Genomic DNA, 27,647 nt, shown 5'->3' on the forward strand with positions numbered 1-27,647 from the left:
CGTATTGGAGTGGCAGTCTTATATGCCCAATACATGTGAATTTGTTGGCATTTGGAGTTTTTGCAATGGCTCGGAGAAAAAACAGGGAAGAAGACATGAACTTATGAGCGAATAAGGCTAAAGCATTCTTTGACAAGTGTTGTCGTTTATTGCGAAATTAAGTAATGTTATTTGCTTTATTATTCTTGGCCTACGTGAACTTTGTCATTTTAGTTGTGTAAATATGTTTGTGTTATGTAGTGTTAAGCATGTTATTTTTGGTTAATAACTATTCCAGTCTGTGTTAGTGTTGATGCTATTACAACTAATGCTGAATAGGCGTTTGGTACAGTTAAATATTTCTGTTTAATATATATCACAACCAGCTATCACAACCGAAGGGGTGCCCACACAGAGGTCCGCATATCTTTATTCCTTTGTAATAATTAAACGAATGCAGTCGCTGTTACTACCAATCTTACCTAGTTACAATGAATAATTTTCATGACCAGTGGCATTAGTTTTAACTAGCACATTACTAACGAAGCGTGGTGACGCGGCGTTCCCCAGATCTTTAATCTTATTTCCTCCTTCCCTGGTCTTAACGGACAAAGAGCTAGCGTATTTGCTAACATGTAGAAAAGGTCATCGGCATCAATTTCTGGTTTGCGAGTGCATCCTTGTTTCCGTCTGTCACGCATCAAAATAAGCAAACATCTGCAAATAAATCTGTATACATTCAACGGTGTGTGTCCTGCCTCCAATTTTCTTTATGCGGTTAGAAATACGCATGAAAAACGAAGTACCCTGGTGATCTACCTTTGAGAGGGGCAAAAGGAAGAGGTAGATAGAACCTCCGCGCCCGTGATTCCACGTTTAGTAGCACTGTTACTGCGACGAATGAATAGTTGCTTCATGCCGGGGGAGGACAAGGAAAGTGTTTGTGGGCATATTAAATGTAGGTATTCCTTTCGAGAGTGGAGACCCCAGCCAAGGCCCAAATTGCTGGCGCGATGCTTGATCAGACGTCGCTGTTATTGCGGGTTAGTGCTCGTTAGGGCGACTTGCCTAAAAAAGTTGGCGGTCGCAGTTGCGAGGCTGATTTGAGATTTGATTTGAGATGGTGGGACTTAGAGAATTGGCTCTGTAGCTGAGCCACCTCCGCTGCCTCGTGCGGACAGAAGAGAGAAAGTAGAGAGAAAAAAGAGGGGGAGAGAAAGACGCTCCGCAACAGCCGCTGTCCACCCCCGAAGCGTTGGCGGGTGCAACGACGGCTTACAACAGATAAAAATTTGGTGGCAGGCCAGCCCCCGACGCAAGTGGCAGTGACTTACCTGTCCCAGCCCCATCAGGGTCAGGAGGTGGCCATTGCGCTGGCCCTAATACAACAGAATGTAAGGGTGATTGTAACCGATTCCCAATCGGCTGTCCGAAACTACAACGCAGACAGGATATCTGCCAAAGCGGTTAAAATCTGGCTGCCGGACCGCCACCGGCAGAGCTGATTAACCTCGTCTGGACTCCGGCCCACAAGGAAACGAGACAGCGCACTCACTGGCCCGGGGACTTACACACCGGGCTACCAGTGCGGTCTCGTCATGCAGAGAGCTTCTTCCGAGCGAAGAGTTGAAAACACACCACAATATTCTCAATCATTACAGATTAATATCATACCGGGCAATTGTGTCAACTGATAATGCAAACTTATTAGGAAGATTTTGGCAGAACGCAGCCCCTATGCACGGCATGACAAACTTTCCAGCGAGATTATGTTACACTTCACAAAACCGACATACAGCCTTTAAAGTGGTATAAGCACTGAAGCCAGGGACTTTTGTGGTGGATAAAAGTCTTAAATTGGGTGTGACATGCCTCACTAGTACATATGTGCATGGGTGTACAGGGATACCAAGGAGCCAAGCGAGTGGAATACGTATTTAGTTGGCCAATATACTTAGACCAAAACTTCACCTGGGGCGAATAAGAGATCTCAGATGAATGTTCAGACAATTCACATTGCTTGCGAGCATGATTAAGCATCGCGGCATTGTTCTCATAGTCCAACAAATATATTCATAGGAAACGTTATCACTTATCAAACTGCACAGGTCTTCGTTGCTTCTAAGACACGGTATTCACAAAAGCACGGACTGTCTAAAGCGGACAAAAGTTATGGTAGAAAGGAATGGCATTCGAATAAATGTGACATATTGTACATATCAATATATAAATGACTCAGATTTCAAAAATCATGAAAAAACATCGCCTCAATCAAACTCTCGAATGTATAGTAAAATGCTTTAAGCACAACGGCTGCCGGACATTCCGGACTGTATTGCCCAATTATAAAGAACGCTGAAATTTAATTAAAAATACGATTTGACGATAATGTAATAGCGCAACACTTCTCAAGAACCACATCTCCCAACGAGGCCAATTATTTCCCTTCGACGGGCATGACTCCGTTCACGGGAGAAGTTCACAGAGCTGGCTGGCACGCATTGGGCTGCCGTCTGGACAGGAGAATGCATCACTGAAGTGCGGCTGCACCCGCAGGATTTCATGACCTTTGCGCTGGTAGTAGGAACCGCAGTGGCGGTACATAGCGGCCACGTAGAATAGTTGCCGAGAGCGCAGATTCTCCAGGCCGTTGAGGTGCTGCTCGGGATCCAAGCCATGCAGGCTGAAGAAGGCCTTGTATGAGGCCTCCATTCCGGCCACTTCATCCACGTGCTCCTTGCCGACGGTGTTAGTCACACAGTTTCGGAACTTCTCAGCAGCTGGGGGCGCATCCGCGCTCGTGTTGACCACGTGGAAGAAAGCCTGCGCAGTGAGGACCGCAACCGACGACCCCAGGGCGCCGTACCTGCCGCATGGCAAGTATTCAGTTTCCACTTTAGCTGCAATTCTTCGGTCGGAAATATGTCTCCAATGCTTAGAATAACATTCTCACAACTGAACTAAAGTTCACACTCTGTGCATGTCTTAATATTCCTGGGTTACAGATATTTAGGGCTCAAAGGAAGTCGCGGAGGCTCCTTTGATTTGTAACGTCTGAAGCATTTTGCCAGAGCTTGACTATGGGTTACCACACTTCCCAAAGCTAGTAATGGTCATTACAGATGAAGTACAGGTGGGGTATTTAGTAGCATATGCACATATTATCAATGCTTCGCTTTTTCGTTTTCAGCAACTACTCGCAGATAGTAACGATCCACTCGAAGATGTGCATCTTTTCAGTTCACAACAATAAAACGACATCAATAAACATCATACTATTAGTGGAGCAACTCTCCAATAATAGAGACTCTTGCCTGGGGGGCAAGGAGCATAAAGAATTAATAGGTAACATAGTAACAAACAAGCAAACCATGCAGCTGACTATGAGGACTGCCCAAAAGGCCAGACCTGATCAGAACTCATTCTACAGGCATGAAAGTATGTGACTAACAGAGCCGGCCGGGTAGACTCGGGAATTCGCATTTTTATTTTTTACGCGTTTCTCGGATGGCTCGATAGTTTGGGGACTACAGTGAGCGTTGTGCCTAAATTTTTCAGGATTATGACATTCAGCATTCTATCGTCAGCGAGCTTGGAAGCCCGCGACAGCAAGCGGTGGTCTGGCACTACGCGAAATGGTCTGCTCGACGTAGTCAGCCACTGCCACGCAACATGCATGATAGATTTCTCCAAGGACGCGGGATCGAATCCCGGCCTCGGCGGCCGCTTTCGGTGGAGGCGAAAAGCAAGGCGCCCGTGTGCTGTGCGACATCAGTGCACGTTAAAGAACCTCAGGTGGTCGAAATTTCCTGAGTCCTCCACTATGGCAACTCTCATAGCCTGAGTCGCTTTGGGACTTAAACCCCTCAAACCAAGCCAAACCAAAATTTTTTTCGTACCCTCAATCACTCGCCTGTTTCTGCTCTGCTTTGCCCCTGCTATAACTTCCTCTTCCTCTTTCCTTTCCCCAGTTCCTTTTTACAGCCGGCCAAATCGGTAACTGGCGTGGGCGATGCCCGCCCTTCTGTGCCTTAGGGCGGATAAAACTTGCCCGAAGGTCAAGATTGAGCAAGGGCTTAGTAATGCCTTGCTTATACTTGGACTTTTCGGAGGTGAGCTCCACTGCAACGCTCTGGACAGAAAATGCTGCCGTCAGGCACACCAGTTAAACATTTTGGTGGCTCCTCTTCTGCGCTTTCCTCCACCCTCACACTGCATTCACATTGGTGCGCTTTCATTGTCCACCTTTTCTCTCGTTCCTCACCCATCGTAATTTTCGCTAACTTTGCTAGTTACGGGGTCGGTGCTGCCACCAAGCCCACGAAAGAGCTACGCTGTGGAATAAGAAGCACTTTGTGCACACGTTGTAACATCGGCTCTTAGTATAGCCTTGTCGAGTTGGTGAAGTCGAACTTTTTTTTCTGTAAACGGTTTATGAGAATGTTTTCGTTTCTTCGCAGAATGCAGCAGCAAAATTAGTCGAGTTCTAACTTCCTGTGGTGGTCCTACTGCTTAAATACTTCTTATGCTTTACATACATACATCGCATCGCTGCTTAAATTGCGCATCTGGCAAGCACTCGCAGATTATGACTAGCAGCTTACCGGTGTCACTCAAGAGGAAAGTATACAACAGTTGCATCTTGCCTGTACTCACCTATGGGGCTAAAACGTGGAGGCTATCAAAGATGTTTATACTTAAGTTGAGGACAGCGCAGAGGGCTATGGAAAGAGATAGGAAACGTGCAGAGTGGTTCAGAGAAATAACTCAAGTTACTGACTTTCTAGTGGAAATTAAAAAGAAGAAATGGGCATGGGCAGGACATGTAGTGCGAAGAGAGGATAACCGATGGTCGCTTAGGGTAACAAACTGGATTCCAAGGGAAGGCAAGCGTAGCAGGGGGCGGCAGAAAGTTAGGTGGGCGGATGAGGTTAAGTTCGCAGGGGTTAAGTGGATGCAGCTAGCACAGGACCGGGTTAATTGGAAGAATATGGGAGAGGCCTTCGCCCTGCAGCAGGTATTTAGGAAGGATCGATGGCTGTAATAGCTAAAGAGCGTTTCGTGATAAAATCAGGTGATGAAAGGCGTCCTTAGCAGATTATTCATAGAATACAAAACTGCGTGCAAAAAATTTCAGCAGAGTTTACAATTGCAATAAACCTGCTGACAATAGGAATTGCGATAACCTTACTCAGTAAGGTTACTTTGCCTGCAGCACGCCCTTTTCTCTTTTATATTCAAATAACGAAGGAAACAGCTAAAGGGCGTTTCTTGACTAGAACACGTGACGGAAAACGTCCTTAGCAGCTTCTGTCCAATGATTACAATCTCACTGAGCTTGATGCAAACGATGCGAATGACGATAACCTTAGCCTCAACAAGGCCTTCTTTACGACGATACACAAGACTGAATGTCCATTGTGCGTAAATGGGCCAGAAAGAGGCAGTTGGCATAAGTGCCTGGGTTAAATCCTTCTTAAGGAAAACCCTGCTAAGAGAGTAACTAAAAAACTGAGACACAATTCTGAAGAACATTTACGTTTTGAATTGATTTGAAAACGTCTCCTCAGGTGTGCCCTAGTGGTCTGTCCTTGGACCCCTTCTTTTTCTCATTTATTAATGATATTGTTCTTGACCTCACCTGCCAAGTTCGGCTATATGCTGACGACTGTGTGCTTTACCATGTTGTGGAAAGTTCTTATGACGCATTAAAACTTCAGCAAGACTTAAATTTTATCCAGTACTGGTGCTCAAAATGGCAAATGTATTTGAACATTTCAAAATTCAAACTTGTCTCTTTCACGCGTCCATCGAAACGCAGCCGCCGTGGTCGGGTTCGAACCCGGGAACTCCGGCACAGTAGTCGGGCGTCTTACCACTGCACCACCCCGGCGGGGCGAAACGAAGAGGCGTCCGTGTGCTGTGCGATGTCAGCGCACGTTAAAGATCCCCAGGTGGTCGAAATTACTCCGTAGCCCTCCACTACGGCTCCCCTTTCTCTCTATTCACTTTCACTCCCGTTCAGGTGTCCACAGAGCAAGTGTGACAGATACTGCGCCTTTCCCTTCCTATGAACCAACCAACAACTTTCACGCGTAAGCGTTCCCCTCTACAGACCTCTTACTCATTAAATAATGTTCTCCTGCAAAACGTTTCTGAATATAAGTATCTCGGCGTATATTTCACATCTAACCTTACGTGGACGAGACAAGTTGAGCATATTACACAGAAAGCCTGCAGAATGATTAATTTTTTAAAGCGTAATTTCAACAAAGCGCAGTCAAATGTCAAGCAGCTCCTGTATTTCACTTACATAAGGCCAATTCTTGAATATGCATGCCCTGTATGGGATCCCCAGTTTATTTACTTATCTGACATGCTCGAACGCGTCCAAAATAATGCTGCCAGATTTGTGTCTAACAATTACAACTTTTCATCTAGTGTCAGGTCTATTAAACATCATCTTGGTTGGGAATCTTTAGCTCACCGCCGAAAACATTTCAGATTGCAGATCATGTATCGCATTTATTTTGAAAAGCTCAGCATTGATAAAGGCCGGTACTTGCTTCAACCTCACTTTTTATCTAGACGACTTGATCATCAGTGGAAGATCCGAGAAATAAAATGCCGGACAGATGTATATAGAACCTCGTTTTTTCCACTGACGATCAATGAGTGGAACCGACTGCCAGCTGGCATCACTGAGTGCTGCACGGAAAATTTATTTCGGGCTTTTTTATCAGATGTGTGACGTAGCGCCCAGTTCTCTTGCGTGTGTTTCCTTCATCAATTTGTTTTTGAATGTTTTCATCACTTTGTTCGTCGCGCAGTTTCCCCCTTTAGATGCATGCTTCTCATTCTGAATTATCACTTGTGTCGTGTTATTTTCTTCATTTTTAAGTATTTTTATTGTACTACTGGCGTTTCTAGCAATGTTATTTGTCATCTCCCTCCCTGCAATAATGCCTTCGGGCGCTGCAGGAATCTGTAATAAATAAATAAATAAATAAATAAATAAATAAATAAATAAATAAATAAATAAATAAATAAATAAATAAATAAATAAATAAATAAATAAATAAATAGCATTTATAGTATTCGATGCCCTATTTCGAACAGACAACGGGTGGTAGTGAATGTATTGATCCACATAGCCTTCTGTTTTAAATCGCATCCGTATCTACAAAGTTCTTACACGTGCTCTCAATTCACCTACAACCGTCATCAAAAAGAGGAACGCATATTTGCATCCAAAAAAGTTTGGTTGGTTGGTTTGTGGGGTTCGCGCCCCAAAGCAGCTCAGGCTCAATGGAGGGCTCCGAAAATTTCGGCCACCTGGGGTTCTTTAACATGCCCTGGCATTGCACAGTACATGGGCACCTTGTTTTCGCCTCAATCGAAAAGCGGCCACTGCAGCCGGAATTCGACCCCGCATCCTTGGCCACAGAGGTCGAGCGCTCAAAGCACTGCACCACCGAAGTGGGGCAATCCAATAAAAAAGTTTATACATAAGCTCCCGTATTGGCTCCACATTCAATGGCATTTATTTAATAATATAAAAAAAAGTTAAATTGGTTCACAGGAAGGGAAAGGCGCAGTAACTGTCACACTTGCTCTGTGGACACCCGAACCGCGCCGTAAGGGAAGGGAGGAAGGTGGGAATGAAAGTGGAAAGAGAGAAAGAGGAGCCGTAGTGGAGGGCTACGGAGTAATTTCGACCACCTGGGGATCTTTAACGTGCGCTGACAACGCACAGCACACGACGCCTCTTCGTTTCGCCTCCATCGAAACGCAGCCGCCGTGGTAGGGTTCGAACCCGGGAACTCCGGCACAGTAGTCGGGCGTCTTACCACTGCACCACCCCGGCGGGTTAATAATATAGCAGTTTTCTGAATGATTGACTTTAAACAACAACAGCCGAAGAAACATCTGATGATGTCACCATTTTATGTGTTTCTGTCTCGCCCCCTTGTGGTCACGATGCTCCTGCCGAGAACCGCATTACGTTTCTAGACTCCTGGCCTGTGCCTCATTGCTGCACATGTTTGCTGAGCCTTCGATCCCTGCGATAATGAGCTTCTTCTCCATTATGGGTGATACCATATTAAGGCCGAGAAAAAAAAAAAAGGAATAGTAGTGCAATGCAATGCTTTTCTCGAGATTCTTAGAACGGGTGGAAAGGCAGCTACTAGCTGGTTATCTACTTCAGCTTCTGGTGTCATTGGCTTTGTCTTCCCTAAAAAAAGAATATCAAGCTTATTCACACTCGACGTCCTGGACGCAAGCAAGTCGCTTCGATCCCCTTCCTGAAGGAATCTCACACTCCCAGAGGAAAGATGGTAGAAATGTTGGTGTCTGTATTTTCTGTGCCTTGGTGTCTTACTAGCTTGTGCTGAGGTGGTAGTACAGAAAATTGCATGTCAGCTAAGTTTACAACAAAGAACTAGAAGTCCATCTTCGCTTGTGACAAAGGGGTTGTTTGTACGATCCCTCTGCTCTGCGATGGGTAACGCGTATGATTGACTGCACGCTGGAGTAATAAAGGAAAAAAGGAACATTGATATAAATATTCAAGAGTCGTATCTTGACACTTGAGAATTCCCTGTTAGGGTTATGAAAGCAGAAAAATTGAAAACAGAGGAAATGCCGTTTAGAAGTGACTCTTATCGAAAAAAAAAGGGGCAAGACGGCCAATGAAATAATCCACGCATTACACATAATGAAGCAGGGAATCCGCCTTTTGCGCGAGGATGTGGCGCCATCATGCGGGAGCGGGCGGGAAACACATTGAGCGGCAGTGTAGCAGACGACGCGAAAGCGCACCATACGAAATGGCCACGCCAACGCTGGTAGAAAGCGAAAGCTTACCCCCTTTTTTGGCCTCGGAGCGGAAAGTAGTGACAGTGATTGCAGCATATCATCTTCACGCAGTATGGGGGAAGGTAGAGCGTTTTCACAATCCACTCATAACGCACGTACGCATATACTATCTTCGTATTGTAAGAGCGTGTAGAGCGGGCCGTGTTCGATGTGACAGAATGAGACGCTCTCAGCGTGCAGGTTTTCGGCAGACAGGAGAGCGTGGGGGCAGAGAAAGAGAGGGATCTCAAAGGGCAAAGCAGCCAGGGGTTTGTTGATGCTGCAGAGCTAGGTGGAATCGTCTCCTGTGACTTTGAGCGGCGCATATGCGCGGGGTGTCTTGAGTTACCGAGCACAATGCGGTCACCGCGGCGCCGGCAAGGTGCAATGGGCGTCGCTTCCTCCTCGCGTCAACTACAACCGTGCAGCTATAGGATTTCATGCACGAAGATCGGCAGAGAGGCACATATACACACCCCGTGAAAAGGGCGCATTGTCCCGGCCGGAATGCACACCTGCAGGAAACGCGCTGCATTTTTCTGGCAATGGATGATTCAGAGCTGTAGCCGGTTTCTGGCCTCAGGAGTCAGAACGGATGTGGTCGCAGTGGTGAAAAGGTTCTCGGTGCGCAGACAATGGTCATTCTGTAGTGAAAGAATCTCCAACGTTCATTTCTGCCTCCGCCGCGATTTCTGCGGAATCAACAACTTGGTGACACATGTGAATCTCCTACATATCGGATGCGCATCTCGGTCAGGAACCAACCCTGTTCTACGTCCAGAGCGATCCACTCTGCAAGTGAACGAGCATGAACCCTCCAGGAGACTCATTTATTGTGCCGGGCGGTTTCCTTGCCGTTGCAAACGGTTGGACGTAGACGACGATTATCAAGCTCCCTAACGAAGTGCATCTGATTGCGTACACCAAAGGAACAAAATCCGGATGCTTTGTCGTGCACGAAGGCGAGCCTTTAATTTAAAAAAAAATACTGTGCGTTGTGCAAGAGTGTCAAGTGCGTCATATGCTCCGAGCGGCAAAAACACAGATACTACAGGTATGTATGCATCTAAACGAAATATGCATGATGAAGATTACCTACCCAGTTTTCACCCAGGCTGTAGCGCACCAGAGATAGCTGGAATGAGGATTTTTTCGGTGCGTGATTGCTTTAGTTGCGCCGGGGCCTGAAGGCGATGTATTTTGTCCTTTATTTTCTTTATGCGCGAAAGGGCTAGGTAGCTTAGATATCACAGGCGGCTCTGTGCGCTAGGCCGTAGTATTTAGCATGTTTTATCGTGACTGCCTATCAAGAAAAAAAATACGGCGTTTTAATGCACTGCCGTTCGCGAGCCTCATGACCAGCTCAACCACTCGGCTCGCAAACGGCGGTGCATCACAACAAACGCCCAATTTTTCTTTTCTTTTTAGTCAGGCGGCAGTCGCGATAAAACATGCTAAATATTACGGTCTAGCGCACACAGCCACCTGTGATATCTGCGCTACCCGGCCACTTCGCACATAAAGAAAACAAACGACAAAATACATCGCCATCAGACGCGCCGAACAAATGCTCATTGCGGCTATCACTGGTGGGTTACAGGCTTGGTGCAAACTCCGGTACTTTTCATTATGTACATTTCCTTTAGATGCATACATACCTGTAACGAAGTGTTTATCTCACAGTCGAGAGTACGCAGTAGGTAGCTAAGGTCGGCCATTCACATCTTGACGCTTGGTGGCCCTAATTGTAGCTTCACGTCGTTGTTGGCCGCGGCTCGGCGAAGGAAACCTGAAAAACCGCGTCTTGCATCTTGGCGCGCTTAGAGAGTGGCAACCGTACGCGGCAGATGTGGTTGGCATCGCTTTGCCAAGCCTGTGACGGCCACCGTGCCGCCCGGTGCCGCCAGCCCCCGTGCACTGGCGGCGCCGAGAAACGCCGTCGACGCCGCTCAATGTGTTTCCATCGGTCGCCGCTACGACTTCGCGCATGCGCAGCAAACTCGCGCAAAAGGCGGATTGCATTGGTCAGCACTCCTTCCGTACCATTGCTATAAAGAGCTGTCACATTCGGGGGAATTTTATTATTTCTTATTCTCCTCAGCCTTTAGGTATTCGCCCTCTTATACGGTAAGCATATGCTGCAACTCCTTGGTCCTGTACGAATATGTACCTGACGGGACGAAATAAATTCACTTGGTAGCGCTCTGTTTATCTGTTTCGTCATATATCGTTCGTACCTCTGTCCGACGTATGACACCAAAGAACGTATTCATCTTTCCACATCAGCCTGCACTCTGGGTCATGACTATCGTCATTGTCATCATTGGGCGGACTATACCGGCTGCAGGGCGAAGGCATCTCATAATCCTCGAATTAACCTTGTTCATGCTAGCTTCACAGACTTGCACCCGTGCAAAATGTTTAACCTTATCCGCCAACCTATATGTTATGCCAACTTTGCTATGCTTTCTGCCGTTAGAATCCAATTTGTTGCCCTTAGAGGTGATCGGTTAGCCCCTTTTCCCATTACATGTTCTGCCCATGGCAATTTCGTGTTCTTGATTTCGAGAAGGATGAAATTAACTCAACTTCTATGACCCCCTCGGCATGCTTCATAACTTTTAACGTTAGACCTACCAATTTACGTTCCTTAGCACGCTCGCTGTGATCAACTTACGTAAAAACCTACGACTATGCCCAGTAGCAACCCAGTCGCAAACGATGTGCACCTGGTACTTTACCTACAATTGCCTCGTTAATAGAGACGTCAGTAGATAGGATGAGACACGTACCGAGGAAATTACATAATTATTGTGGCATGCTACACTAGCGGAGAACACCTCAGGCAGAAATGCAGATGTTTGTGAGAATCAGAGTGGCAAAGAACAGGAAATTCTTGTGAACGAGGTCATCGTAACTGGCCCAAGACAGCGTATAAATTAAGATTAACGGAAGATAACTTCACCCTGAGTAAGCGGAAAGAATTTGATGATACCTAGCATAAAATTCCGAGAAGCTGCAACAATTTTTCACATCTTGTAGGCTCTTCATTGTGGCAAACAGCGCACAAGAAGAAGGAAAAATGAAAGTACACACAAGTTGCGAGCCTAAAATGCAGTATTAAGAAAATGTTTAGGCTAAATGGGAAAAAAACGCGATTATGGTGTGACAATTGACCACGCACAAAGGAAAAGTTAGAAGCTTGTGCGCCGCCACCAAGAAGCTACCAGGAAGGAAAGTTTGTTCGAACAATGCTTCTGAGCGTTTAGGACGATATTTTCAAGGTTCGTGCGTCATATGGTATGCATAAATCATATCCGGATTGTTCTTAATGCTACGCATATGCAGTACTTATGTGTAATTATACCAGACGCGCTTGCAGGTATCATAAAGATTCACCACATGAGAAGGTATGTTACACTTCGCATTTTTGCACCCTCCTTGTCGTTTACCAAGCCAGTTTTCTTTTCCCCGTTTAAACAAAACGTTCTGTGAAAACCTTGATACCATGTGAATGCGCTTACGCTGTGAAATTTTTAATTCGCAGTCCTTCGCCTTCAGGCGCTGTTTACCATAATGAGCCGATACCAAACCGTCCAGCTTATGACACCCCTAAATATATTCTCTGGTATTCGCGGAGAAGGAAATAGTTTCGTCACATCTTTCGAGACACACCTGATGGACATCGGCACGTCGGGCTCGTAGAAGGGGAAGTTGAGAGCCAGCGGAAGCATCGAGTACTCCATGGTGCCTGTCTGATTCTGTATGCGGGAGTAGTATAGACTGGACTCGTAGAGATGCGCGGACAGCTTGTGGGCCTTGACCATTTCAGCAAAGTCTGCGTTGTCCAGCAGGAACACTTTCACCTTCCGCAAGTCCTCGGGGAACCTGAGTTCGATGTCAGGCATCTGGAAAAACTTGTTGGTCATTTCGATGGACTGCGACCCGTCCAGAAACTCGAAGAGACCACTTGTGTTGCTCCAGTCGAAAGTGCCCTGGGTCAGCGTCTGGAAGAAGGTCACGCGGATAGCCCGAGCCATCCTGGACACGTCGGAGCGCGTCTTCTGCACAGCGAGAATACAGCGAGTGACTACAGTGTGAAGAACAAGACCGACACACTTGAATACAGTTCGTACAAACGCTTTTCAGCAGCGAATTCTCGTCCTTTTTTTGAAGTATTCCATTAGTTCCCCATAACGATACGCAGAACCACACACAATCTTGGTAGACAGGAGACAATAGCCTGGAGGGACGTACAAACTAAGACCTTCTCAAATCTCGCAAAGTGCCACAAAATTAGTCCAGAAAAATTCATAAACAACACATGCGCCTCATACGGAGAAGTGTCTGACATCAATCAGAGGATATGGAATTGCAAACAATTAGCAGCTTCTGAGCATTTTGCCAAACCAAGTTTTTTTAACATTTTAAATTTGCAATTTTTCGTTCTCTTTTTTATTTGAAATGTTTTATGCTTATGCAATAATTTTTTCCTTTTTCATTTGTACTTTTCTAACTTTTTATTTTGTTAATACCTTGATACTTAAAACCAGGCTGTGCTTGGGTGGATGGCAATAAGTAATTACTCCTTCATAAGAATTAGAGAAATATAAAACTTCAGCACTCATTGAATCGGAATAGGAAGCGAAGCTGCCTCACACGAGTCTCTGATCCGCGTAAGTTACTCGCGTAAGTTACTCAAGGCCCGCGAAGCAGCTCAAGCTATTGGAACTCACGCAATTCCTTCAACCAATTAAAGTTTTTTCTCCCTTCTCTCTCTCCGCGGCGAGTCGCCGCATCGACAACACCCCTCCCGCCATGTCACTAAACTCACTTACCAGGAGAGAATTTGGGCTCGTATTCGTTCCGTTCCGATGATTTGTTCTTGCCCGAGCTAGGAAGGCGAAATGCTAACATTTCTGGTTTGGTTTGACGGTGTGAAGTAGTGTTCTCTCATCAGAAATGTAGAAAACGGGAGCCAACACGGAGCGAACCCGCCCTCTTCCTAAACTGCAGGTTACGTACGCTTTGCATGTTAGGTGTGCAGCGGGATCGGTCCGTGTTGGCTCACCTTTTTTTTCTGGGCTAGATGGCTCTGTCGACAAGAATGCTCATCATCTCTGATCATTCGGACTGCTCCTATAAAGAAATATAAAGCTCCGCTTAAACTATCATGCTGCAAAGCGTTTTGCTTATGATTGTAATTTGCGCACATTAGAAAAATGGTCTTCAAAAACAGTGTTCTTAATTTTCTTCATAATCAATAAATTGAAATTTCCGGAGTCCTCCACTAACGGCGTCTCTCATAGCCTGAGTTGCTTTGGGACGTTAAACCCCACAAACCAAACCAAATTAAATAATATTATAATAACTGAATTGAATACCACTGCACTCCGCAAAAAAAAAGAGATTACAGTACAGAGAAAAAGTTCAACCGTCCCTTGCGTTCTCCCTTGAAAGTGGCAGGAATAGCGAATTTATTCCACTTTAAGTAGTCATCAGTACTGCCAACAAGCAGAAAACAGCTTTATAAGCATTAAGAAGGCTTTGGATAGTGCATAAGGTAAAATGTAACTAAATTTACCAAATATAATAAATCGAACGTTTGACGCCTAGCCCCCGCCGCTTGTGGCGTGGCCTAGCCTGCCACAGAATTTTTATCTGTTGTAGGTCGTCATTGTAGGTCGTCGTTGTAGGCCTGCTCCTGGGAAAGAGAGCAATGGTTAGCCTTGACCGCCTAGTAAAGAGCAGAGAGATTAGTCTGCCAACCAAGATCCGTATAGCTCGTGCTATGGTCTTTCCAGTTGTGATGTATGGATGCGAGAGTTGGACTGTGAAAAAGACTGACCGCCGAAGAATTGACGCGTTTGAATTGTGGTGCTGGCGAAGACTGTTGAGAGTTCCTTGGGCTGCCAGAAGATCAAATCAGTCGATATTGTCGACCATAAACCCTGACTGCTCATTGGAGGGTCAAATTCTAAAGTTAAAGCTCAGCTACTTTGGTCATCTGATGAGAAGAATGGAGTCGCTGGAGAAAGATTTGATGTTGGGAAAGGTTGAGGGTCGCCGGAGAAGGGGTAGGCAGCGAACGCGATGGTTAGATGGCATCCTCGAGGCACTGCAGATGAAGTTATGTGATGTTAGGAAGATAGTGAGAGACCGGAAAGCGTGGCGTGACATGGTCCATAAGGGCACGAAGAGTCGGACACGACTGAACGACTGAACTGACTGACTGTAGGTCGTCATTGCACCCGCCACCGTTTCGGTGGTGGACGGCTGTTGTTGCGGCGCGCGTATTTCTCTCCCTCTTACTTTTCTTTCTTCTCTATTTTCTCTTCTGTCTGCACGAGGCAGCGGAGGTGGCTCAGCTGCAGAGCCAGTAACAGGCCCGTGCATTCTGTTTTCCTTCTTCCTACAACCACACCAACAGTTATTGTTGCGACTGTAGGAAGGAAAAGCAAATGCACGGGCCTGCTACTGGCTCTGTAGCTGAGCCACCTACGCCGCCTCGTGCGGACAGAAGAGAAGATAGAAAAGAAAGAAAAGGAAGAGAGAGAAAAAGACGCGTGTCGCAACAGCCGTCGTCCACCACCGAAGTGGTGGCGGGTGCAATGACGGCCTACAACAGATAAAAATTCGGTGGCAGGCTAGCCCCCGCCGCAAGCGGCGTTGACTTACCAGTCCCAGCCCCGTAGGGCCAGGAGCAGCCCCCCCCCCCCCCCCCCCCCCCCGAAAAAAAAACTCCAAACCAAGTTTTTCTTTAATTTTAAATTTGATATTTTCCGTTTTCTTTTTTATTTGAAATGTTTTATGCTTATGCAATAATTTTTTCCTTTTTCATTTGTACTTTTCTAACTTTTGATTTTGTTAATACCTTGATACTTAAAACCAGCAATCATGGGCTTTCTATCCTGTACAGTTCGACACCTATGAACGCGATTTTTCAATTACTTCAATTATTTAATTCACCAATTACACACTCTAAATTTTTTCATTAGCATGTAAACCATTGGCTTTCCTTCTGAGCATTGTGCCACATTTAACCCCCTTTCCCAATTTTGTCAGCTTCTTAAGTTCCTTATTTCCCTAAATAAATACGTTACAATAATTTCATTAAGCCGTCATCGCCTATCGCACAGCAACGAATCAAATACTAGATCCACAAATTGCCACTATACGTTTTTTTAATGCAGCACTTGTTATTTCCGACATCCGGTGCTGGCCACTACGACTACCACTACGCTGATGGATTTTCAACCTAACGAGCAATATGACCTATCGCTAAATAATTGATTTAAATGATTGTGAAAGTGCATTACAATTTTGCTTATCACAGTTGGGGTCTGCAAACAATACTTGGAAATTTTAATAATCGAAAATAAATAATCAATTAGTTAAACATGAAAACATAGCCTTGAGTACCTGCACCTTACCAGCAACACTATGCATATTGTTCCATTGGCGTCCGAGTGGTCTTTCATTTTGAAGCGAAAGCTTCGCCAAGTCAAGTCTGAGCGAAAGTCAACCTTGGAGGCCACTTGACCTTCAGCAAGCCAGAGGTCACACTGTACTATTATAGCTTAACCATGGTACTTCCTATAGTGTAAGACCACCTGAGCATTGTTTGAGATTTGAGAAAGCTTCACTATGCATGTATCAGCCAACGTGAACCTGGCAGTCCGCTTCATCATTCATGAGGCAGATGTCGCAGTGTATCTATGTAGCTTAACCATTGTACCTCCTATGGTGTAACGATTTGACCTTTGACCATTTGGTAAATTAATCCTGCACAAACATTTCCGTTGATTTTAAATCTAAACCTAATCAAAATAAAAAGCCAACGCGTTTTTGCTTCGCCTAGCGAGGGTTAGCCGGATTAAACCTTAGCATTTAACACTCCGGAGCAAGTTGCGTGGTACAACCAGCTGTGTACATGCTCGCATTTGCAAACACTCTCACAGTGGATCACCTTGTCGAAGTGAGCTTCCACGTAGTTTGTGATGGACGCGAGACCCATGAGGCTAGAGAAGAGGTCGAAGCAGTGACGCAGGAATTGATCCAAGGGCCTTTCGCTGTAGGAGTAGTAAGATATGGCGAAGTCCCGGTTGGCGTACTGCGACATCTCCTGCACGGCTCGCCATCCCATCATCAGCACTAAGTTGGACTCGTTGGCCGCGATCTGTTCGTGCAGACGCTCCAACTCCGCCTTGTTTTTCGTGTAAAATTTAATCGTGGGACGAACTTCGCTGAGCATGACAAGCATCTCCGTTACAGTATTTTGCCAGTTCTCAGCTTTGCTCTGCCAGTGCTTGGAGAAGGTGTGGTCAACGTCGACCAACACAGTGGCTTCCCCTCCGAGCCCTCGGAGGTGCTCGTCCTCGATCCACATCGTGGTCTCGAAACCTTCCACGGGAGCTGAAGTATTGCCGAAGGCACTCAGCAGCGCAGTGAAGAATTCGGCGTGCCTTTTTTTGTTGGTGAGTCTCGAAGACCGAAGGTTCTTGTAGTTCCGAAGGCTCTCTGAAGGAGAGAATATCACCTCCATCACTTTAGAACTGATATGGTTGACAGAGAACTGGATCGGGGATGGCCAGGCAAGCTTTTCCTGCAAAGAAAATAATTCTTCTCTTATCTGACTTAATTAGGAAATTTTGCTCGCGTTCAGCATGCGCCATCCACACTATTTCAATAGTGACTATTTGCGGCATTTCGAATTAAAAAAATTAAGAAGGCACCCAATTTCCTTTACACGTGGTAAGGCGAGAGCCTTTCCTCGGCTTCAGTGAAGATGGTGCGCTTTCGCTGCGCTGGGCTCCCGGCAGATGGCATGCAGCGGTGTTCGACGCGCGGCTGCAAACAGTCACTCTCTCGCTAAAGATGGGGGTGAATCCGATGTCGTCACGCCTCTACGTTGCTATGGAAACGGAAGGAACGCTAGACAAGAAGAATTAGGATACTTTTTCATGTGCCCGGCGTGGCTAGAGACCAGTGGGGTTGGAGCTCGATTGCCAGTGCAGGACGATTCATTTTCTTAAACGTTAAATTCTGGTCTGGATTGATATGCCTTGTGTTAGAGTGGCTTTGGATACGTCTCCTTTGATACACCTCTGCGGATGGCACTCATGTGCCAAGAAAGGCTTTATCCCTAAAAATTACTTCCAAGAATGCCATTTTTAACCGCAGGTGGATTAGAGAAACACCGTTCTCCCTGCACCTCCCGGGCCAATAAATAGTGAAGCTGATTTAAGTATTCTTGAAACACAGCTATAGCTGCTGGACATGAAAGGCATATTGCTGACAAATAAAAAATGCCGGCTTCTCTCAATAGATAACTATATTTAAATGCAGAGATTTATGTGCAGAGAACGCGACAATGTTATGAAAAGCAAAATGTTTTAAAAACGCACTACAATTTTGTTGTCACCATCGTCAGTTATTTTCAAGTTAACAGCTAACTTTCAAGATGTTATTATGACCTCTGGGTTTCGTATCACATGTTGGTAATTGGTATCAGTTGATAGGTTGACCATTTTCGAAATCCTATTTTCTATCCTTTTGGCACATTTTATGCACGCTCAATAGAGATCAGCTCAGAATTTATTTTTAATGACAGAAGAAATATTTTGTGTAGCTTTTCCCACTTCCCACAAAAGTCCGAAATATATTACTTTCACTATCGAATAAGCCATGCTTCGATCACTGTCAAGTTCGCTAATTTTATGATACAACGGTGCCTTCTAATGAATATGAGTTCCGTGCATCATTATCATCATCATCACCAGCTGCAGCCGGATTATGCCTAGTGCAGGGCGAAGGCCTCTCCAATATTTCTCCAACTAACCCGGTCCTGTACAAGCTGCATACATTTCATTCTGCAAACTTCTTAACCCATCGGTATTCTCTCCTCTCACTACATGCCCTGCCCATGCCCATTTCTCATTGATTTCTAATAGAATGTAATTAACTCGAGTAATTTCTCTGACCCACTCTGCACGCTTCCTATCTCTGAGCGTTAGGCTTATAATTTTTCTTTTCATAGCCCTCTGCGTTGTCCTCAGCTTAAGCAGAACTCTCTTCGTTAGCCTCCACGTTTTATCCCTATGGGTGAGTACAGGAACGGTATCGGTAAGCGGCTAGTCATAATCTGCGAGTACTTGCCAAATGCGCTTCATCCCTATCTTATTCTCCTATTTATTTCCCTTTCATGGTCTGGGTAGCGTTATTACATATCCTAAATAGACATACTTGCATATGACCATGTACATCTTAGCTATTGCTAATTGTCGTCTACATAAAATTCGGTGACATCAAATCCAATGCAAGCACTTTGCAGGGATCAGTTGAATCGATGAACCTTCTGCCAATGCGTGGAAACCACTGGAGCCGGCAAAGGTAACACACGCTACTTTATGTGACCCATCGAATGAGGTGTTGAACTGATATTGTTATCATTCATGTTGATCTGAATATTTCACATTGCTTTCGATTCCCGTGTTCAGTTTGGTTCATGCGGTGTATGTCCCAGAGCGACTCAGGAAGAATCTGAAAATGTCAACCACATGGATTTTTTATGGTGCCCAGATATCGGACATACATAGGCGCTTCTTCCCTGCATCAAGAAACGATAGTAGCAGCCCTACTACCCTAATTGAGTTGAACTAATTGAAATAACCGGCCTCTCAGCTCAGCCGTCGCGGCAGATCTCTTATGCCATATGTTGCCTTCTCTGATGCTACACTTTTTCCTAACTACTCACTATTCTAACGGATGTTTTCTTCGGCTGGTAATTTTTTTTACTCTATTCCTAAACTTTCTCTAAGCTCCACACATGGAATTCCCTCATGGGCCTGTCGTAAAATAAATAAGTGGATGGCCGAAAATATATTTCTGCAACCCCTACGGCTGCACCTGTGAGTAGCCGCATAGGAATATACAAAGTGTTCTAATAGCGAATCAAGGTTAGGCGAACGAATGCAGTGTGAGAGTCCAAATTTGATATGAATGGAATTCACTCGGAAGTTTTCGAATATCTGGCACGAATGTCGGGTAGGGCGTTCGGTCGTCTTTGCGGCCATAGTGTCGCGAAGAGGGCCCGCTTAGACGCCTCGTATCATAGTTGATCGCTGTAGTGTGGTTTATTAGAGTGGTGCCATGAGTAATGATCACATGCACGCACTGCGTGATAAGGCAGGGAAGAAGGAGATCCAGAAGATCTAATCAGCATTCTAAACGCGAAGCCATGAATAAATTTGGTCCTTTTTATTTATATGCACTTGACAGACAGTGCACGCTAGGTATCACAAGAAAATAATACTTTTTCTTGGGCGTGTTATAGATATGTTGGGGAGGAAATGTAATGGCTTTATGCCCCAGATACACAAAAAGTTTTCGCGTCTTTCGACAGCTAGCGTTTTAATTCCACGACTTAAGGACTTGACTGCAGTGCTTCGCCTATCAAAATAAGTGCTGCTTTTTGCAGGAACCACGGCAGGGAAGAGTTGTCCTAAAAGTTTTTTGGTCTCTGGTACGCCAACGTTCGGCTACGCCATCAAGCATCGTCGAAGATCTAAAATTGGCAGACAAGGAAGCCCAGATACAAAAAGACCGGACACGGAAACCTCACAGTTTAAGTGTGGTAAGAAGTAAAACAACACTGCCATAATCCAAACTAACGACGCCTATCGATATAACGTTTCGTGTCTTGACATTTCACAATGTCGGTATATGCTCTGATAAATAACAATGTTTCTTTAATGCTTCAGTGTGACACAAAAAGCCCCAATACCATCGCTTCGACAGCCGCTTAACATGCATGTACGCTAAAAAATAAACCTTCTCACTGGCGACATTCAATACGATAATTTAGGGCCTGATGCCAAGCTACGAGCAACTACCAATAATTCTTATGTAAGCGTGCACAGCTTATAATGACGAAGAAAGGGTTACAAAACAATACAGAAAGTTAAGCGCATTTACATGCTTGAGAACATGCTACAACTATCCCACACTCGAGCACTTCGTTACAATAGCTAAGCTTCACTCTACACGTCATCACGAACAGGAGTCGGAAAATAGCAGCCTACGTCTTCACCATCATCATAACCACGACCACTGCGGGACGAGGACATCTATGCTACGTCCACATAACCTTAATCTAGAACAGATGCTTACCTGTAATACCCAGAAATGTGGCGCTACAAACATAAACACATGCGAAGAGACACAACACACGCGCACACTACCAACTGTAATATGGATCTGAACACACTTCCTCTTCACCACTCCTCTTCTTCTACACCCAAGTACATCTTCTCATCATCCTCTTCTGCAGTTGGTAGTGTGCGCGTGTGTTGTGTCTCTTCGCATGTGTTTGTGTTTGTTGCGCCACATTTCTGGGTATTATGCAGCACCAACTAACCCCTCAAGCTGTTATTTTAGCGTACCTGTAAGTATACTATGCTGTAGATGGCGTCCACATCCTGGTTCCTTTTCGGCCAGTCGAGCTTGGCTTCCTTCAACATGAGCACGATGCTCTGCACGTTGTCGGTGTTGGCCTCGGCAACGTCCTCGCAGCCCCGGTAAAAGGCCCATGCCTTCTGAAGCATGTTCTTGGCGACGGCCGTCATGATGGACTCGTTGCGAGACGGCCGCACCAGGTCCTGCCTGAAGGACTCGAAAGCCGCCTCTCGTACGGACATCTTGCGCGGGTCGCTGTATCGTCCGCACACGTACTTGCTGAAGTCGACGCACGGCTGCTCGTCTAGAAGCATGCTCTGTGTCAGCGCAGTGGCGTACGACCGGCAACCGGTAGTCGTGCACAGGACAGAGTCGTCGCGGGTCTTTCGCCTCGTGAACAAAATGGCGCCCATGCTGACGATGGCGAGTGCCACAACTGCGGCGACCGCACCAATGGCGAAGGTGTGGATGTTGAAACGTGTGCGGAGAGTGTGGGGGCTGTACGGACTGCCTCTAGGCGAGGTGCTGCGCCCGGTTGGAGAGATCGGATCCTGGAAAACATGGTTTTGGGGCGACTATAAATTACAGCTGATAAAGAGTGGAAGAAATAAACTCCCTGTGTTATCTCCTCTTCTTTAAATAGACAATAAAAAGCAAATTACAGACACTAGAAAACACGACACAACAATCCGTATACCAAGCGCCCTCTCTGCAGCGCAGAAAATTTTAAGGTAACTTCTATAACGTGGAAGGTATCCGAAATAAAAAAGATGTTCCCCTTTTTCTCCCTCTACTAAAGATTAGCGCTAAATTTGCGCTGAAATTCGTTACCTACAATAGAGACTTGCAGGAATGCGCTGAAGTCTTAAGAGTAAAAATTGCGAAAGCCACCATTATAGGACTATCCTCACTAACTAAATCGCCGTTGCCATTTCATCAATATCTACTCCCATCGTTACCAAATAAATGCGCTATTATTGTTATCGCTAATAACATCATTTTCACTAACTGCCACATCACTATTACCGTTATCTCCATCATCGCTATGACTATTATGCATTGTCATTATCATAGCTACTATCATTCTTTGGCCAGATAAGGAGAACTGCGATTGGTGAAGCACAAGTGCAGCCTCGAGCTCCGTGGTCAGATGATGAGTTATACTTTTAGATTGAATGGCACAGATAGCAGCGTTAGAGTCAGTGTATATAATATACTGAGGCATAGGTGGCAGAGAATGGAAACTTTGAATGGCAATGATGGAATGGCATGATGAATATCGTCTAAAAATGAAAGCGGTATTTTCCGAACATGTCATAAGACGAATTTTACAACGGTAAAGAACTGCGTACGCTTATAATAATGCTACAAATTTCCAGTAATGAGCACATGCCAAACGAGTCCAGTATAAATTCTTGAACAGCGTGCGCGCTCAAAGCCTAAGGCTTTACACACTGCCTCTGATTATCAATGCTAATATCTGCTGCACGATGCCATTTGTACGTCAAGTCGTGGGCATGATATATAATGGACCACTGTTAAGTGTCCATAGTTTTCTAATGCGTTACCAAGTGAGCATCAATCGATGTCCAATGTTAGTGCACGTGTATGCTTCTCATCTGAACCAATAAAAACAGCAATCTTTGCACCCAGTTACGCAACGACAAATGGGACATGAAGGGCCGAGGTGTGGCCCGTACCACTGGTCCGCTAAAGTACTCGCTCTCTGGTGACCACAATGCTTGGAGCTCCACCCACTAAAAGTCGCAGTCAGTTATTTTCCAAAGCATCAAATTTATTATCTGCATGGATATAGCCATCCTTGAACAGTATATGGCTACCGCCTCTCAGTGTTTCATGCACAAGCTTCAAAGTTTTCAGCAATGTTTGCAATGGAGGGCTCCTATTGTTGTTTTTAAAGTAATTCTTACACAAATGTTTGGAATATGCCATCCGCATTTTCGAAACTATAATATAAAGAGATTGCTGGCTATTGCATGTGCGCAGATATACATTTGCGTTTTGCTAAGCGAGCATGTCATTGTGAATGATCTTAGCATCGTTACATGCTGAGACGTGCTAAGTTGGCTTTTTCTTCGCGACCTGCGGCGCCTTCCAGGAGGTCATTGACGGTCACGGCTGGGAACTGGCTCGGCAATAAACCGGCTGGTAGTGTAATCAGTATGGCTGCACATGCTCAGATGTAGGCTATCTGAAACCACGTGCTATCATTAGAAGTCGCGCGTGCATATAAAAACAGCCATTTCAAGTGCTTTAGACAGACCATGGTGGAAATAAAGGGGGGCAAGGATGGTTGTTTTAGCGCGACTGCTGCAAAGCTACAGGTCAGAGAGCCAAAAACTCAAATAAAGGATATCCTGTTTTATGAAAGAGATAAGCTATTTTAATAACACACTTCGTTTACTTAATTTCTCAGCGCGCTTGTTGCGTCCCCTTTAAATGTTGTACCGCCATTGGTGAGACTTTGCAGGCCTTGCTGCGTGCCTGCGAAGGAGGCAACGAAGCAGTTTCTTATCGCTGCGTCACGCTGTATGCGAAGTGGCTCAATGGAATTGTACGAGGTTAGCTCGCTTATCTAAAAATGTGCTGTTTCCGAAGTCTTCTAGCATGCAAGTTTCTTCCCTCTCAGTGCTATTAGGCTGGATTCTTTTGAATTTTGTAAGTCCATCTTTTCTGGCTTACGTGCAGCCAGCGCTAAGCCTTGCTGCGTCCTTGTGGCACGCTTTTCGTTCCTTCCATAGCATCTGCTGTTTGTGGAACTGAGGTCGCGGCGTGGGAAAGACTGACGCACCGTGCAACAGCGATGACTCTATTACATCGGCGTTAGGCTGCAATTTACTCCTGCAAGACTTTCACAGGTGAGCTTCCGAATGCATGTGTGGACTGCCTTACTTGCGCGCATTGCGAACTTACATATGTTGGTCAGTGCTGCCTTTGCTGCGCATTTCGCCGGTATGCTTTATCATTGTATTTGTGGGCTTAATATAATAAAGCACGAACACTTTTAAACTACAGCACTTCGACACTTTATTGCTAATTCTGCGCTAGCCCCAGCTCTTTAGAGGTCATGCTCTACAAGTATGCTGAGCTTGTCCCTTTGAAAAAAGTGCTGTTATGCTCCTTTCCTCTGCCATCTTTTAATTGCTCGGTTTGATTGTCAACTGCACTCAAAGTAAGATTCGAGACCAGTAGAATGGCAGTTGGCGAGCGCTGGAAGGCGCCCGTCAACTTGTCGGACTCGAAAAAACGGTAGGGTGCGTCCAGAAAAATGACACTTTATAATTGGCGCCAATTTTATACGTAATCCTGACGTCATGCAACGTCACTAACGTCTGTTGCTCCCCCCCCCCTCCCAGACTTCAGCGGGTACTGGAGAGCACATGAAAAGGAGTGTTTTGAACATATGGACATCTATGGAGCCTTCGCTACTTGTGTGCATCTACTTTGGACCGACGTTCTGATGTCTGTACTCTTTTGGCCTAGCATGTATGGGGCTTCACGCACGCACGCACGCACGCACGGCACACACACACACACACACACGCACGCACGCACGCACGGCACACACACACACACACACACACACACACACACACACACACACACACACACACACACACACACACACACACACACACACACACACACACACACACACACACACACACACACACACACACACACACACACACACACACACACACACACACACACACACACACACACACACACACACACACACACACACACACACACACACACACACACACACACACACACACACACACACACACACACACACACACACACACACACACACACACACACACACACAATGTTTGAGTAAAAAACAAAAAAGCACATCAACTTGTAAAATAGCGGCATCCATTTTCACCCCCTCCAAAATAGATAATCGTACTACTCTTACCATACCTACATTCATCGTCCATAAGCATGCCACTCAAGTTTCGACCTAGTTCTCCAACCGCGCCGCCCTACCACGCGATCAACCTGAACTCACCTTTCCACCGGCGGCAGCTAGCATGCGAGCTGCGGCCGCCTGGGAGGTGGCTGTGATGGCAGCGGCGGTCGGCCGTGACGTGGTGCACTTCGACGCAGCCGTCCTGGCATCGTGGTGCGTGCCCTTGATCCCAGATCGCGAAGGGCTAAGGTAAGACAGCGTTCCAGGCTGGCGAGACTGCACCGTCGGTCAGGAATATATCACTCAACGCTGCCGTAAGATGTAAGCAGAGTGTAATAGATGTGACAGATTATTCCTGGCGTCAAATGGAACTCTGCGAAAGCCACTGAAAAGGTAGCAGCAAAACGACATGATCTGATTTAATTTTAAATGGATGATTTGATGCCGTGAGGACGGCTGTGTTGAAGTTCTAATGCGTTCCATTTGTACTGATGTGCAGTAACTAAATGCTTAGTATTTAGGTTTTAGTTACAGTAATGTTGTTTAACGATGATGGTGCGTGAAAAGATAGACAGGAACACTAACAGGAGAAATATGCAAGACCTTCCAGTGAATAAACGGTCCTCCTGCATTTCATAAATATATCAGGAGTCCCAAGGAATCGCAAGAAAGCGTTTAAAAAAAGTGGGTTTAACACAGTTGGAACGTAGTGATACGAGCGAAACGCACTTTAAGCACGACTGTGCGTGCTTTAACACTTTGAATTAGGGGAACGCGCAATATTCGCCTTGAGTGTAGCCGCTATAGCACCTCAACATCGCCTTTCAACAAGGATCTTTTTTTCATATGTTTTCTGGAAGTATGGCATCTGAGAAATGAATACGCAGTATGCTTTTGAGTAGACACGTACACTTAATCAGTCAAGCCCACACCCCATTTTTGAAAGTCATGCGACTGGGCGGATTGACTTTCGCTGATACATGATTGAGTGAAACGTTCATTAAAAAAAAAATTAGAGCACTGCAGAATCTATATTGGAGTAATGCGAAAGCCGTTGGTTGCTTCTAGTAGCTTAATTCACTTCTTGTTTACCTATTTAAATGGACCTTATACGCCTTATACGCATCATCCGACATACCGTAAGGCTGCGCCTCGACTACTGCGAGGAGCCGAACAACAGCCCCATTTATCCTCTTAGCGTGACGTCACAAACAGCGAGCGCCCTCTCTCGAATGCGACACAGCGCCGTGTATGGACTCTCCGCCACCATCCGATGGCGCGAGCTGGGGCCCCGTCTCTCGGTCTGGCGTGACGTCACACGGTCACGTGAAAGGTCATGTAGGGAGGTGCCACGACACGCCAAAGGCTCGAAGTGCTAACAGTATTACTTTTGCAATAATACCCGAATATTAAAGGGTATTAATAAACAAGGGTATTATTAAACCCTTCCTAAACAAGGTTATAAGTTGCATGGTTGTGATGTCCTGTGTGTGCTTTGTGATGTCAGTGCATGTTAAGGGTGCACAGGTGGTTCAATTTACTAATTCGAAAGCATTAATTGCTTCACTATGTTCACAGATTTCTGTCCGCAGACCGTGCCAGCAGATCGTGTCCGCAGGCCGTGTCCGCAGAATGTGTCCGCGAAATCGTGTCCGCAGCAGTTGTGAGTATTTGAGAAGTGGTAGAGGTAAATGAGTGGTGTCAGTCGATTGAAGGTGACGTAATGTTGTTGCTGAAAAAATTAGGCCAATAAGTTAATTAGGTAACTGATTAGAATAACTGGTTCACCGGAAAAGAAAGGCGCAGTATCTGCCACACTTGTTCTTTGGACACCTGAACCGCGTGCAAGCGAAGGAAGGAAGGTAGGAGTTAAAGCGGAAAGAGAGAAAGGAGTGACGTAGTACATATGACATCAAGGATTTGACGTCACGCAACCGGAAGTAGAGCCGAAAAAAAGGGCATAGGAAGGAATTTTCACGAAATTTGAAAGTATACCAAACACTAAAATGTGTAAACAAGTAAATTAGTGTGAGGTAGATGATGTGACGTCACGCAACCGGAAGTAGAGCCAAAAAAGTGCATAGGAAGGGATTGGCGCGCATTTTGAAAGTGTCAAACACTAAAATGGCCAAACAAGATGGAGATTGCCCGCTAGGGGGCCAACCGAGCCGGTCACGACTCGCATGGGGCTCCGCTTTCTGCCCCTTCTTGTGCCATTTCTCCACCGCTCTGCACAATTCCTGTCACCAGGCAAGCAACGTGAGTGTTTCGGCTTCACTCTGAGCCATAGTTCATCGCCATCAGAGCAGAAGTAGTCTCACAAAAGCAGCAACAAGCCGGCGCCGTGAGGCGGCCGCGCTAAATCTACCATCAGGCCTAGCTCGGCGTAGTCGAAGAATAGAGCCCCCAT

At 45.7% G+C, this 27,647-nt stretch overlaps 1 protein-coding gene across 1 annotated transcript; it reads right to left on the minus strand.

Annotated features, from left to right (window-relative positions):
• Window positions 1-2,445: 2,445 nt before the first annotated feature.
• LOC146181291 (neprilysin-1-like) lies at window positions 2,446-27,647 on the minus strand. Its single transcript, XM_084575756.1, has 6 exons — window positions 27,606-27,647; window positions 25,337-25,513; window positions 21,282-21,845; window positions 16,808-17,443; window positions 12,514-12,902; window positions 2,446-2,845 (listed from the first exon to the last, which is right to left on the minus strand). Exons 1-6 carry the CDS (start codon window positions 27,645-27,647, stop codon window positions 2,446-2,448), a joined length of 2,208 nt encoding a protein of 735 aa, XP_084431882.1.

This window comes from Amblyomma maculatum, chromosome 8 (genome assembly GCF_055883805.1).
Source record: "Amblyomma maculatum isolate TAMU_Amacu chromosome 8, ASM5588380v1, whole genome shotgun sequence".
NCBI lineage: Eukaryota > Metazoa > Arthropoda > Arachnida > Ixodida > Ixodidae > Amblyomma > Amblyomma maculatum.